Source organism: Prionailurus bengalensis, chromosome C1, assembly GCF_016509475.1.
Source record: "Prionailurus bengalensis isolate Pbe53 chromosome C1, Fcat_Pben_1.1_paternal_pri, whole genome shotgun sequence".
NCBI lineage: Eukaryota > Metazoa > Chordata > Mammalia > Carnivora > Felidae > Prionailurus > Prionailurus bengalensis.
In genome coordinates, this window is record NC_057345.1 from 37950848 (window position 1) to 37966359 (window position 15512).

The 15512-nt window shown below is 57.3% G+C and overlaps 1 protein-coding gene across 1 annotated transcript in view; it reads right to left on the reverse strand.

Annotated features, from left to right (window-relative positions):
- TRABD2B (TraB domain containing 2B) overlaps positions 1-15512 on the reverse strand; it is a 217925-nt gene that overhangs the window by 7871 nt on the left and 194542 nt on the right. The window contains exons 5-6 of the mRNA XM_043574925.1: positions 9453-9543; positions 6101-6370 (exon numbers count right to left, since the gene is read on the reverse strand). Coding sequence (XP_043430860.1) covers positions 6101-6370; positions 9453-9543 — 361 coding nt within the window. The remainder of the gene's footprint in view (positions 1-6100; positions 6371-9452; positions 9544-15512) is intronic.

The window sequence follows — 15512 nt, forward strand, 5'->3', positions numbered from 1 at the left end:
TTCCGGACGCGAGGCACTCACAGCAGCGCCTGGCACGCGGTGGGCACGCTACATGGCGCTGGCCACCTTTGGCGCCGTTATTAGCATGCTTGTGTCTGCCTCTCCCACTACCAGCGTCTTCCGTTTGGGAAGCGCCTCCCCTGAGCCAGCAGACACTGTGATGCTGTACGCGTGTCATCTCATTATCCCCATTTCTAAGGTGAAGAGACAGCCTGAAGGGGATTAGGATACAGAGGTGCCTGGAGGGAACAGGAGCTTGCGTGCTGCCTCCTGCTGAGACCTGGAAAACCTGTGCGTGGAGGCCTGCCAGGGTGGGAGGTGAGGCCTCCCGTGGCCTCGAGCCATTACCTTAGCCCCTTCCCTCCCTTTCTCTTCTAATGCAAAGAAAACCTCTGCGTACTACGCAAAGCGTCCGTGATGGTCCCTTCCTAGCGGCTGCCCCATCCTTTCGGCTTGAGCAGCCAGGAGGCTAGGAGGCCTGGCCTCAGGAGAGGAGGCTATGTGCCACTTGGGGTGCCTGGAACCGGGGGCCCAGGCTGGCCGCAGGCAGCCCCGCCCTCAGAGGGAAGGCCAAGTGGGAGTTATGAAAACCGTCTCGAAAGGCGCCCAAAGGCATTTGCTTTCACACTTTTAAAACCAAAGATGCACACTCCCCCTTGGAGCCTGAGCGGGGGTTTTATTGCTTGGAAGGAGTCCCAGGGAAACGGAGTTGGGGGGGGTGTGCAGAAAGTCCCTCCAAATGCCCCCGCCTCCCGAGCCCACTCTGCTCACAAAGCTCAGTCCCCCAGTCAAGATCCCCCCACGCCCCGGGCCCGTGCAGGGGAAGAGCGTCTCATGGCAAAGTAGCCTCGAAGCCAAAGCAAACACTCTGAGAGTGTTCCCAGGCTCCGCAGACGGCTGGCACCAAGGGGCCGAGTCTGCTCTGAGCCGACAGGGCCCCTCATGTGGGGAAGGGCCCCACTGCTTGGGAGGAAGGCTGAAGCCCTGTTCTAGCTTGCCCTATGTCCCTGTGTGCCATGTGGCATGGGGCAAGTCCTGTCCTCCAGGCCTCAGTTTCCCCACGTGTACAATGAAGGAGCAGGTACAGACCCACGGACGTTAAAATGTTTTCTAGTAGCAGAAGCCAGAAGTGAGATCTTAGGCAGAAGTTCAGGGTATAAAGCACAGAAAAGGAGGCCTGGTGCCTGCGATGGTGTCAGCTGTCTGTCCACTGAGGCCCCTCCAGAGGCTACCTGGAGTAGGAGGCCAATCCGTGTACTTAGAGGGTCTTGAAGAGCCATCTGGGGCTGGGTTCTGGGGGTCTCAGAGGCTGTGGCTTTCTTTCCAATACTAGGGACTGCTGGCTGTGCCCTAGGTGACCTCATCAGAGGCTTCCAGGGAGACAGTGTGGAGATGGGCCTTGGGTGAGGGGGACCCACCTGATAGCCTATCCTGCTGCCTGAGGGTGCAGCTCTCCCTGTGGTCTGCCCAGAGGAGACCCCACGGCAACTCCGGTCTGGCCTCAGCCTCTCCAGGCCAAGCAGGTCGGAGACCTGAAGCGACAGGTCTGCCTGTTGCCTGATATCCCAATGTCCGAGGCCCATGCCAGCCTCCATGCCTTTGGCCTCATGGCCCCCTCTGCTGGGAATGCCCTCGTCCTCCCCACAGCCCTGGCGGACCAATCCCTTCGCAGGTGCAGGAAAACTGACTGGGGCTCCAGGGCTAATTCAGCCACAGCGTGTTAGGGAGCCGTCCCTGCCTGGCCACGACCTGAGACTTTTTCTGTTTTTGTCCCCACCAGCTCTCAACATGGGGCTGGGTAACCGGCACGTGGCCAGTGTGCTCCTGTCAAGCGGGGGAGTGGGCAGCACCCACTTATGCTTGAAACCTAAGACGTGAGAAGGGCCCACGAGCAGCTCCTGTCGGGGAGGGAGGAGAGAGGGAGAGTGGCATCTTAGACCAGACTGAGAGTCCCACCAGCAACTCTGGGGACAACTGTCACCAAGTGTCACCAGGAGTCTGGGGCCAGCTTACCATCCTATAAGCATCATCTTGTTTACTCTCTAATCCTCAAAGCAAGCACAAGGAAGGGCCGGGGTCTGAAGCCTGTTCTGCCTGAATTTGTCTGTGCTTTTATGCACAGAGCAGTCCTGCTTCCCATTTCTCATGGGGGAAGAGAATCCCCCGTAGGTGGGATTCCACCTCGAATCCCATAGCATTCCGTCCCCACACAGAGACACCACCACCCTGGAGCCCCCTGGGAGAAGGCCTGGCTTTGCTAAGAGAAAGTGCAGCCGGGGAACCTCAGGCAGGATGGCCCCCTGGGCGGACCAGAGAGAGGTCTTCCTCTTCCAGGGGGCCCTGGCCATCTGCTCAAAGCTCGGGGAAAGTGAGGCCCAGAAAGACAACGACACGCTCTGTGTGTGTGTGTGTCTTGTACCCCCTGCCCCTGCATGGTGCACCCACAGGACTCTGGGTCAGTACTGATGCCCACCTGCACCTCGCTTCTGGCCATGCTCAACAGTTCCCTGCACCCACCTCCTCATGACTGTCCTTCCATCCAGCACTCTGACCCCTTGTTTATCCAGCCCTCTAACCGCATCATATGCGCACATACCCCAGCCATGGGCTGGGGGAGCAGCGGGGCTGCCATGACCATCATGGACCTAGTCAAGGCCCTCACTGCACAAAAAGAGAGACCGAGGGGACGCCTGGGTGGCTCCACTGGTTAAGCATCTGACTCTTGATTTCAGCTCAGGTCGTGATCTCACGGTTTGTGGGATGGAGTCCCGTGTAGGTTCCACGCTGACAGTGCAGAGCCTGCTTGGGATTCTCTCTCTCTCTCTGCCCCTCCCCACCCCACCCCCCAAAATAAATAATTAATTAATTAATTAATTAATTAAAAAAGATAGACTGAGGATTGTCACAAGTCTCATTTCTCAGTGGGGCAGTGTGTAGGCACACAGCCAGCATGGGAATGAACCCTGAACTGCTGTCCCCCCTCTTGGCCCTTAGATGTGCGGTTCCTGAGAGTTCTGTGCCCCTGCTGTACAGCCATCTGCAGACATGCACTTGGCCCCTTCCACAGGGTCCTCATTAATCACCCTGCCAGGGCTGCTGCTTCTCTAAACTTCCTCCTGTGTGTTTACATCTTGGGTAATGAGGGGTGAGTGGAGGGGAGCTCATTCCAGGTGGTGGTCTGGCCAGCCTCTACCCCCAGTTCTCTCCCTCCTTGTCTCACTCAGGCATGCGGTCAACAAACCCTCACGAGGCCCCCGGTGGCCACAGAAGTCCAGCCCAGATCTGGTGCCTCCCGGCCTCCAGGCCTTGGGACACAAGTGAGGATTTGCAGCCTGTGTGACTGTGCGAAGACTGGGGCACCTGCAGGAACTCTGGGTTGTGGGGGAGGAGAGAAGGGACACTTCAGCCAGTGAGGATGGAGAAGATGTTTGCCAGGCAAGGGTGGGGCATTTGTGTGGCCATGGGCAAATGTGACCCTTAGCATTAGACAGACCTGGGTTGTGGGTTCTGACTCCACAGCTCACTTGCTGTGTGGGTTTTGGGCATTACCTGACCTCATTGGGCCTCAGTTTCCTTGTTTGTCAAACAAAGCTTACTTCCAGGACTACTGACAAGACTGGGGACATGAGGGTTGTAAGAGCCTCGCGCCTCCCCCACCCAGAGAGAAAAGGCAACGGCATAGGTGGGAGATGGGCTGGGCACGGCCGACTGGGGGGCAGCACACAGCTCAGTGAGGACAGGGCCCGCAGGAGAGGCAGCTGCAGGCCGGAGGGAGCCCATGCTCTGTGTCCAGGCTGGGCGGCAGAAAGCTCACTGGGCAGTGGCAGGCAGCACTGGAGAATCCCAGGCTGCTGGGGCAGTGCCCTTGGGCAGGGGCCCTGCTGCCGGGTCACGGGTGTAGCATGAGTTGGGAGAGGTGATGGATGGCACCAGCCAGATTTGGGGGCAAGAAAATGAGAGAATTCAGAATGGAATCACAGCTCCAAGGAGAATGGTTTTGTTAGAATGGCCACAAATGGGCTTTAGGTCCCCCCTTGGAGAGCTGTCCTCTGTTCCCTCTCAGAGAGCTGGAAACTTGGAAAGCCTAGGAGGATGGGGTGAGTCCCCTGGGAGTGACAGAAGCTCAGGGCCTGCTTGCCTAAGAAGCATCAGGAGCTCAAGCAGGGTGCCCTTCCGGGGAAACTTCCTTCTCCAACCCAACAAGATGGAAGAGAGTTATCCAGCCACAATTTACCTGTTAGGTGGGAGAAAGGGCTCCCTCTTGCCAAAGAAAAGCTATTTTCTTATCCTGAAACTGGGCTCTGTGTTTCAGAGCTACATGTTGTGAAAAGGAAACTGCTTGGAGTCGTTTGCCGAAATTTACCTTTCAGAAGTGGTTAGGGCTGGGGGGTCAGTCGCTGGAGCTGACAGCCAGCCTCCTGTCCCCTCCTGGGCTGGGCCCGCCACCGGCTGGGTCTCTCAGTCACCCCAGCAGGTTGTCGAGGGCCCGGAGTAACCCTCTGATTGGAGCTTTTTATTATGTGTTGCCAGCTCCAGCACCGGCCCTGCTCCTTCCTGGCAGCCTGTGAGTGCTCCCCAGCACAGAAGAAGTGGCCCTCCGACGTAACCCCACGCCCCTGCTCCTGGTTTGGAGGGGGTGCCCACGCTGGGCACACGAGCCAAACACGTCACGGCTAATCTAGCCATAGCAGTGCCTCTGCCTTCAGTGGGACAGGCTGGCCAGGGCTCTGCAGAAGTACATTTCCCAGTAACCCAAGTCAGACACTTTGAAACCAACGGCCCAAAGGAGCAGTGGCCTCCACTCTTACTTGCTGGAAGTCTTTTCAAAACAGTGCGCATCCAAAACTTTAAGACACTGGACTGGACATGTCAACCTTTTGTCGATGACTCAGAGACCTGGCTGCAGCAGGACCGTGAAGTAGACAGTGCAGGAGGTAGCCCCCGATTGCTTATGTGACCTTGGACAAGCCCCCCGTCCTCAACCTGGCCTTGGTTCACCATCTGTAAACGCAGAACTGGGTCCACGTTCCCCAAAGCTGCTGCAAAGACTGCGGCGCACATTCAACCAAGTGCAGACTCAACGCTCAGCTTGCCAGCCCATGCCCTGCAGGTGCAGGTTTATGAGGTCTGCAGTGGGGCCTGGGCATTTGTTTGTTTATAAGTAACCCAGATGATTCTGGGCATTCTGGGGAAATCCTGGAGGATGATCTTGAGGGTTCAGGTGAGACTTGGAGTCTGCAAGGGCCCACTGCTGGGGTACGATGTCCAGGGCTGGGCTACCGCGGGGGGTAGGACTCTGACCTTCACTGATGGCCACTCCCTGGGACAGCCGGGGTGTTCTGGTGACACTGCTCATTACATATGGAGATTCCTACCCCAAAGCAGAATCTAGGGAGACTGCTCTATACTGAGTCTATAGGTGGAAATTGGGAGACAGTATCCTGGTTCCATCAGGAGCTTTGGAAACAGACAGGCTGAGAAGGTGGTACAGGGGTGGCAGGAGAACACAGGCAGGGGACAGATACCTATCTGCAGAGCAGGATGATTTCTGCACCTGCCCATATTCGAAATCATTTATCACAGATTCCCCTTCCCCTCCTGAGAGACAGCCCACGGCAGTAAGGCTGTCCGTCGGCACCTGCCATCTCTTTCTGGCAGAGTGAGGCCCTCTGCAGCCTCCCTGCCAAGGTGTCGGCCACTAAGACCTTCCAGGCGCAGGGAGCTTATGACGTTTCTATGTATCTTCTCCCAGTTTCACCTTCTGGCCCATGGGACAAATGGAGCTAAGGGGAAAGCAGGCTTTTGTCTACCGCACCTGAAGGAAGTTTCTATCTCCTTGCCTTTAAAATGCAGACAAGTGTGCTTGTTCTCATTTTGAGAATACAAATGAAAAATCATATGTGAGCATGCTCTGTAAACCCTGACGGATGAACAGGAAGAGACTTTGTGAATCGGGGGGTGAGTCAAGTTATCCCAGAAGTTTCCACCCAAGCACCCACCTGGCTCACTTCCTCCGAGCAGGGTCCGGGATGACAGGGTGTCCCGGGCTGACCCGGAGAGATGCGCAGCTCCTGACAGGCCTGCCCCTCCCCCCGCTCACCTGTCCTCGATGCGGACCCAGAGGTCATTGAACTGTCGCGGCCGCTGGTGTTTGTTCTGCCTCTTGTGCCACTTCTTCTGCCGCCCAAATTCCTCCAGCTGGCTGAGGCTGTCGGGGAGCAGGAGGTGTGGGGACAGGGCTGGGTCCTCCTCCTCAGGCGGGACGGTGGGGGTCGCCGAGGGTACTGCGGGGAGGGCGGCGGCTGGGGTCACCGGGGCCGGGCTTGCCGAGGTCCCCTCGGGTGGAGGTGCGGGGCTCCGGGCGGCAGGGCTGGAAACGGGCAACAGCATGTGAGGTGCACGTGTGGGATTGTGTCAGTCACGTGCGACAGGGAGTGCAGCCCAGTGAGAAGGTTGTCACAGCAGGGGAAAGGCTGGGTGCCCCTGCTGGGCCCGGCGAGAGGAACCCAGGGAAACCACTGTCTCATGTCCAGAGATGGAGTTTTGACCCATTCTTTCTTTGATCGGCTCAATAAATGTCTCCTGGGCACCCACCCTGCACCAGGCACCTTTCTAGAAATTGGGCAGAAGCGGTCACCAAATCACGTCCCTGTTCTCTTCGAGCTCACACTGAAGTGAGAGCTGGAAAATAAGGATGTCAGATGGTGGGAGCCGCTGGGGAGGGCAGGAGAGGGAGCTTGAAGGTGGAGGCTGCTAGGCTGGTGGGGGGCGCTTCTGGTCAGTGCAGGGTGACACCTGAGCCCAGGCTAGTAGGAGGTGAGGGAGTGAGCTGTGGGCAGGCCCCGGGGCCTATCTCGTCTTCTTCAGGGTCTTTCATTCCACAGGCTCTGGCTGAGGGGCTTGGGGCAAGTGACCTGACTTCACTGTGCCTCATCTCCATCTCTGCAGAATGGGGGCGCTACAGCCTGCGCTTCCGAGGGGCAGCATGAGGGTCTCCTAAGTTACCACAGGCAAAGCCTTGCAAACAGTGCCTGGCAAATAGTAAGCCGTGGAACTGTTTTAGTAGTTAACAGTATTAACTAAAAATTTTAAAATATTAATGCGGTGGTTTGTATCATTCACACAACCAGCCATCTGTGCATTCAACAGCTATTCCCTGAGCATCTTTCTGGGGAGGCAGGACAGTGTTAAGCAGGTCAGAGCTCCAGCTAGAGGTGGACAGACGTGGGTTCACATGCCGGCTCTTGGCTTACAGGCTGTGTGACCAAGGGCAGGTGACAAAGTCGTCTCAAGCGGCAGGCAGCTGTGAGATGGGAGTAGTCACAACACTCTCTTCGTAAGGTCGTCATGAGGACGAATGAGATGAGGTCCTAACACAGTGCCTGGCACACAACAAGCCGTTCTTTGATATTGGCCTATAAGCACATGGACTTGGCTGTAGCAGGCACTAAAGCACTGATTAGGTGTGTGTGTGTGTGTGTGCGGAATTCACTTTCCATGCAGTGCTATATACACAGGTCTCTTAGCCTGAGAACAGCCTCTGCTCCTTTCCCTTTTATTCGTTCCTCTCTGGGGCCCAGATGGACTCCCTCGGGAGGACCTCAGACCCTGGCAGAAGGCTGGACATGGTATCGGGAGTAGAAGGGCGAGGCGGCACCCGAGGCGGCGAGAAGCCTGTTCTCTTCTACCCCCGCACACACAATGGGGTGAGGGGCTTCTCTCTCCATGAGAGGGGAAGGCCATCAGCTCAGCCTGTCCATCCCCAGCCCCCACAGCAAGACCAGATTCCCAGGGCCCAGGAGATGCTGCAGCTGCTGGGGAGATAATTCAAAACAGGCGGACAAAAAGATGGGTCCAGGAAGCACCTGTGGCCGATGATGGCTTTTATTGTTGGGGCCTCCCCAGCATCCCAGCTCCTCGCCCCACCCGCAGGATTTCGGCGTGCGCTGGAGCCTGGGGCTGAGAGCCCTCGGAGCAGGGCCGGGCGGGGAGGCGGGAGAGGCGGGAGAGGCGGGGGACCTTCCTCTGATGCCTGGGCTCTGAGATGAATAGGAGTCGAGGCAGCAGCGCCGGCCCGTTTGCCCGCCCCGCCTGGCCTGGAAAGACACAATGAGCTTCAAGGTGAAGTCCTTGGGCCTGTGAAGGGGAGCATGAGGAGTGCCTTGTCCCCAAGGCTGCCTTGGATGCCTCACTCCTCCAACACACCCCTGCCCTGGCCCAGGGCAGACCGGATTTGTGCCGCACTCAAATGTTCATCAGTCTCGTCCGGTTGACTCAGATGATCAAAAGAGGAAGGAGTCCAACGTGAGGGAGTTTTTAAGTTCCTCTAGAAGGGCCATGGAGACAGGGGAGAGCAGAGAGTGCTGGCCCAGAGCTAGGAGGCCGGAGGCTCAAAGCTCTGGGGGGCCCCAAGCCTCATCTGTGCAGAGCAAGGGGGAAAGCCTTGTTCCGAGCACACCCACCCCCTCTGGCGCCCAGGGAGGGGACAGGGAGTAGTTAGGAGCTGAGGGAGGCTCTAGAGCCCGGCTGCAGTGACAGAAGCTGGGTGTCCTGCAAGTGACGTCACCTCTCTGGGCCTCAAGTTCCTCAATTTTAACATGGGGGTACTCCATGTTCTACCTCATAGAGCTCTTGTGAGGATTTAATGAGCTAAAAGTGCTTAGAGCCCGGTGTATAAAGATTCACTGTGACCATTCAAGCTTCTTTCTGACTCGAGTTCTCGTAATGCCAGAGACTGGGCCTGAAATCGCTCTGTGGTCGCCCTTGGGGGGCCAGCGAAGAAGGTTCCTGCGTAACAGTTGGAGGGCAGGCTACAGAGAAACACCCTCCTGCCCCGGAGCTGCCCAGAGTGTGCTGACACCCTGTCATGCCTGCCCTGTCACCGTGGACCACAAGTGGACCCAGCTGACCCCTGAGCACCTAGTCCCAGCCTAGGGTGGGGACAGGAACCCTTCCGAGGAAAAGGATGGCCACTAATGGCTATTTGAGTGGAGTAGGTGTACCTTGGTGGGAAAGTCAGGGGTGGGAGGGCCCCCCAAGAGGTGTGGTCAGAAAAAGGTGAGGACCAGGTGTGGGCAGGGCTAGGCATCCCCAGTTCTCTAGAAGTCCCACAGAGTCCTTCCACCCCACCCACTCACCCGGCCCTAAATGCTGAGCAGTTCAGAACCTACCCCTCCTCCTGTTCCCACTGCTCCACCCCTCAACCTCACCTCCCCCAGGTTGCCGAGATTGCACACCAGCTTCCTTCTCGGTCCCCCCACCTCCAGCCCGGCCCCTCCACTCTTGGCTGCCTGGTGAAGGCCGGTCCCTGCAAGGCTTCTTCACAGCTTGCCCCGTAGGCCCGAGCAGAAAGGCTGGGTGCAGGCTGGCCACGCAGCACGGGGTCGGGCACAGTTCATGGATGGTGGCAGCAGGCCAGCCGGGCGCGTGCCCCCGATGTCTCAGCTGCTTACCTGTGGATGGTCTGCCCTGCGGGCGTGTGCTCCACCTCCAGCCCCGCCTGCCGGAGGACGTCAATGACTGTGTTGTTTCCCAGAAAATGACCTGGAACACAAGGGACAGAGTGGGCTCAGCCACCTGCCGAGTTGGCAGCAACCGGGACAGCCTCAGGCCAGTGGCCTACACCAAGGGCAGTGCAGTGTAGCTGGAAGTTGTGCTGGAGCCACCCTGCCTGGGTCCAAATCCTGGCTCTGCTGCCTACCAGTGGTACCTCCCCAGGCCCAGTTTCTGTGCCCCATTCCCAGCTGTAAAGTGGGAATGATGGTGATAGCGGCCTCCAGGGTTGTTGCGAGGCCCACGGGAAGAGTGGCTGGCACAGTAGCAAAGGTTCACAAGTGTTTCACGTTGTATCGTGCCATTAAGCTGACCCCAGCCCCAGGCTGTAACAACACCCACAGCACAGTCTTTGTGCAGAGGACCCACGCCCTGGCTGCGGTCACCGCAAGTTTTATACCAGCAAAATAAAGTGAATTAAGCCTGTGTCAGCCTACAGTGGTCGTGTAAGGCCCAGCTCTGAGAAAACCTCCTCCAGGAAGCCCTCAAGCCTTCAACAGGTCTGTGGCTCATCTTTGTGAGTTCCACCAGCAACTTGAGGTGCCCTTCCTTAGCACGGGGGTGGGTTCTGCATATTCATGACTGTCTCCTCACCAGGCTCCACTGTTCTCTCAGCGTCGGCTGGACCCGGGCTTTCGTGGATTCATTTGTTCACCTCTGATCCAACATTTAAAGACCACATATTTCAACCCAGGCCCTGGGGTGGCCCCAGAAGACTCACAAGGTGTAAGATGCTAGGGAAGGAGAGAGCAGCAAATGGTTGCAATGGCACAGAAGAGGTCCAAACAGAGAGCGGAACACCACAGAGGTGGCCCTGCTGTGTGTGTGTGTGTGTTGGGGGGGCGGGGGAGACGGGGGTCTTCATCTTACGCAACCCACGAATCATTCACTCAACTAAAGTTTATGGTGCATTTGCTCTGTGACCAGCCTTGGGCCGATCGCTCAGAATGCAGAGACCCACAGCCCCAGATGAGCCCAGAAATGGCTCTACTGCAGCAGGACGTGGGCGTGAGGTCTAGGGACACAGTGAAGGCTCTCCTAGGCTCTGGTTAGGAAGAGTCCTCGGGAGGCCGAGTGAGTGGAGGCGGTAACTGCTGGGAGTCGGCACACTGGCAAGCCCCTCCTCCTCCCCGGGCCTCAGTCTCCCCACCTGTTCAATCCGGGCAGAGTGGCAGTGGCCCCTTGTGGCCTCCTAGCCCGTGTGCCTGCCCTGCAGCCCCACTCACGTGGGCAGCACACTCTCCTCCACTCCCCATTCGCCCCAGAACCTGGGGAGAGATCCCTGTACCATTACTCTAATCGCCTGTGACAGGTGGTGACAGGTGGGGAGCCAGAAGGTCAGCATGTTGACAGCCCCAGGGAGGTCTGAGGAGAACAAACAGTGGACAAGCTGCGCGGGAACGGAGAGGCTCTGGCATGGAGGAAGCGAGGCTGGGACCGCAGAGCGGGTGGACAGAGGGCAGAGCCTGCAGCGCTCTGCCGGACGGCCCTGCACACCTCTGGGCCGCCTTCATGTCCCTCACTGGCCTGCCACTGTGCCTGGAATCCACCTTGGGATCACCGCAAAAGACTACCGGTCTAGGAGTGACAGACCCGGGTTCCAGTCCAGGACCCATCATGCTCACTCTGAGACCTCGGGCAAATCCATTACGCTCGAATGCTCCCAATGTCTCTGTGTACACGGGAGGGATCCGCCGGCTCCCCCGCTCTCAGACTCTATGGAGAAGGCTTTTGTTTGACTTCGGAGACCCATCCCTTCTTCCCTCTCTCCCTCCTGTTCTTTACCTGCTCAGTTCATTAATCTGACAAACACTGAGTGAGTGCATATCTAGTGCTAGCCAGTGGTGAACAGACGGGGACCTGTTCCAGCCACTCCGTCTCGAGAATCAAGGTCTTTTGATCTGGGTTAAGTACTAGGCAGAGGGAAGCACAACCTCAAGTCAGGGAAGACTTCCTGGAGGAGGTACTGCTAGTGGAAGGGTGGGATAAGAATTAGCCAGGTGAGGGGCACCTGGGTGGCTCAATCGGTTGACTTTGGCTCAGGTCATGATCTCACGGTCCGTGAGTTCGAGCCTCGCGTCGGGCTCTGTGCTGACAGCTCGGAGCCTGGAGCTGCTTCAGATTCTGTCACTCCCTCTGTCTCTGCCCTGCCCCACTCACACTCTGTCTTTCTCTCTCTCTCAAAAATAAGTAAACATAAAAAAAAAGATAATTAGCCAGGTGAGGATGAGAATTGGGCACAGGCTGGGGGGCTGTTACAGCCAGGGGGAACAGCATGTGTGAGGCTAGGGGATAAGTGAGGCTCATTTGGGAAGCTGGCTATAGAAGTCACACAGACCACGCAGGCATGAATAGCCCCTCCCAGGGCTCCGGCCTTGACCCAGTCCTGTCGAGGACAGAGACCCAAGCTCCTGTCACGTTTGTGAATCTCCTGAGCAAGTGGGCTTCCCTGCCCCCAGCTTCAGTCTTCCTGTGTGTCAAATCGGCATTCATCCATTTGGTGGGGCTGTAAGGTCCTAATGAGGCAGGAGGAGCGAATGCCCTTTGGAAAAGCCCAGGGTGCACTCTGGAGTGACGAGCTAAGCCAGTCCCCGGTGGGGCCACAGAGTCATCTTGACCCGTGCCTGCCCCCAGAGTGTGACGGAGCTGGAAGGGGGCCTGGGCACGGTGGCCTTTGGCACACGGGTGGCAGGAACCCCTGCCAGCGGTTCTTGGAACTCACTGCTGGCAGCAGAGGCGATTTCTTCCCCACTTCCACGGAGACCCTTTAAAGGCCAGGGCCTTCAGGCCCAGCAGCAGTCCGCCGGAGGATTTCAGGAGCCACCAGGGGAAGCACGACGGCGGCATGGGAGCAGCACTGAGTATTTACTGAGGCCGTGTGGCCACTCTGAAAGGAACGTTCCTGGAGTGGGCGGAGGGGGGTGCTTGAAGGCCCCGAGCCTTACAGAACTGTGGCTGGATCCCCAGCACCGCCTGACAGCGTTTCAGTGTCCAGTCAGCACCCTGTCCGTCCCCTCAACCTCAGTGGTGCTAGCCCTTACTGTGCCACTTAAGACCTTGAGCAGAAGACTTCAGACACTTTGAGAAGTTGGAAGCAATCAGCCATGAGGTTTTTCAAATTCCATCTTTCCTTCTCCAAGCCACGCCCACCTTCCCTTCCGTCCCTGCAGGGCAAGGAGACGGTGTCTGTCCCCCTCCTGGACGTGGCTCCCTGCACAGCGCCAGGACGCACCCTCCCCATGCAGCCTGCACCCCAGGACTGCGGGCACAAGCCATCGGTTCCCAAGCCGGGTCCCACCATGGTCCCCACCCCACCCTCTCTGGGCCTAGTTTCACAGGACCCCACGATGACACCGCACTATCCTGCTTCTCTCCATAGCCTTACCACTGCCCTGTGCCCACTTTCTTGGTGGGTTCCTCTTTCTCCTGCCCAGTAGGTGTGGGGGCCCCATCGCCTTCTTCTCACGCACAATCTGTGGACAAATCACGCACCCATATGGTTGCAATTACCATACAACACAGACCACTCTGGAACTACTGCCCTAGCCCAGGCCCGTCTGACCGGCAGCCTGCACGTCTCCACCTGACATCCACCAGAGCCTACAAAATCCAACTCACCCTCCCCTCCTGGGATGCGTCTCAGCTGAGCTCTGTTATCCAAGTTGGATGGGCTGTGTCCCGACTCTTCGTCTCCCTCCTCATCCAATCACTGGAGTGCCCCTGATCTTTCCTCCTAACCATGCTCGACCAGCCCAGGTCACCAGCAGCTTCTGCCCGGAACCACTGCAGACACAGTCTTCCTTGTTACCTCACTGCAGCTGGAATGATCTTCCCATACCCCAGAGCCGCCCCTGTCAGAATGTGCTCCCAGCAAGCCACTTGGGAGACTGTGAGTTTTTTGAGGGCAGGAGCCATGCCTGATTCATCCTCGACCCCAGCGCTAAGCCCAAGTCTGGCACACAATGGCGGCTTGGCGAATGTTTGCTGAATGAATGAATGACAAAACCTGTTACTCCACATCCTTGCCGTGATCTCATTCTATCCCCAGAAGACTTGAGCTCACAGATACCCTCCCCTTGTCGCCACCGCCCGGCCTCTTGGTGATGCTCCTGCAGATTCCACCAATCCCAGGAGCTTGGGCCTTGCACCAGCCTGAGCCAGGGCCCAGTGCCTGCTGTCCCCAGACGCTGGCAGACGGGGCTTAGGCTTGCCTCCAAGGTCACAAATCCTGAAAAAGTCACCACACCCATCCTGGAACCTGGAGGGAAGGTGTGGAAAGTTTCCAAAGGGGCCCCAAAGCACTGGGGCTTAGCCTGCGTGGCTTGCCCAGGCTCCTGGGGTCTCCTGGCCACTGCTCAGCAGCGACTTCCAGCACTGACAGCTGTTTTCTGGCCAGCTCTCTGCAGGAAGGCACGTTCCATTTCATCTGCAGAGGCTACATGGGTGAGGAGAGGAGGAAAGAGAGGGAGGACAGTGAGGGGGTAGGGCACACAGAGCCACAAAGACAGAGAATAGGGGAGAAGAGGCTACAGAGGCCGAGAGAGAAGAGAGACACCCTCAGGGAGAGACAGAGAGAGGACAAGAGCACCAGGACACAAGGAAACAGAGGACAGACAGATGAGAGTGGGGAGAGAGGGGCTGGGAGATAGGCTGTAAGAGACACAGAGACCTCAGGAGGGAGAGAAAAAAGGAGAGACACTGAGACAGAAAGCAAGAGATAGAAGACAAAAACAAGGGCAGAGATACAAAGAGACAGAGATAGAGGAGAGAAAGAAAGAGGAAAGAAGAGAAAAAGAACCTAGAAATGAAAACAAGGGGCATGCATGGTAGAGGAGAGACTGATCTGAGGATATCATGGAAGACTTCCTGGAGGAGGAATTCATGTAGCCAGGACTCCCAGGATGAGTGGGATTGAGGAGACATACATGGAGTGGGGAGGGGGCAGGCCAGGGCTAGAGGAGGTGGGGCTGGTGTGGTGATTATCTCTCTAAGCCCACAAGCGAGGGTGCCACTTGAGGGACATTCGTAAGCAAACAGGGAAGGTGTCCTGCTCTTCATGGGCACAGCCCCATGACGTTTTAGTGCAGAGAAAAGGCTCCCCTTCTTCCAGGTGTAAGCAGGCCTGTGCCAGGGCACAAGGCTCAGCAAACAGAGCACAGGCTGGATCTAGCCTTTACCCATTGCTGGCCACAGCCTGACAGCCCCCATTTACCAAGAACCAAGAGCCAAGAACCCTGATCTGGGGGTAGGACAGAAAACCTGGCTCAACAGCCCAACTGGCTATGTGACCTCGGCTAGTGTCCTTCCCCTCTCTGTGCCTCAGTTGCCCTACATGGTCCCCTGGGTCTTCCCACCTCTACGATTCCACCATTTGATAACCTGAACACAAAGTCCTACTGAGTGAGTCTCCTGGGTACACGGTGCTTCTCCTGTGTCATCTCACTTCATCCTTTTGGGAACCTGTTGAGGTACCCCCACAGTTTCCAGACAAGGACAGGAGAGATCAGAGAGAGGAAAGGACTCGCCCCAGGTCACACAGCTGGTAAAAGGCCAAGCTCACTTCCACCCGGAGATGTCATAGCTCACGGCATGCTCTCATACATTCGCTCCGAAGCATTAGCATCTGCAAGGGATCCTGAGGTCACATTAGGGGGCAGGGAGCTGTCAACCACGTGTGGCCTCTCCAGGGTTCACCAGATCGGAGGGAAAGGCGTGTGAGCACTTAGCAAGAAGAATACACCAATTAACAAGGTGATTTCGAGACAATGTTGGGGGGCCGGGCAGAGGGGAGAACCAGATGTTCCCCCAAAGGTTCCGAAGTAACACGGGCTCCCCTCCACCAGTTTTCTCTCCAGTGAGCTCACTGGGTTTCCAGCATTTTCCTCCTGGAGGAGGGATCCCAAGCTCATATTTATGTTCTGTCTGAAATTAATGCAAGGGAAACTTTCAAATGCTAATCT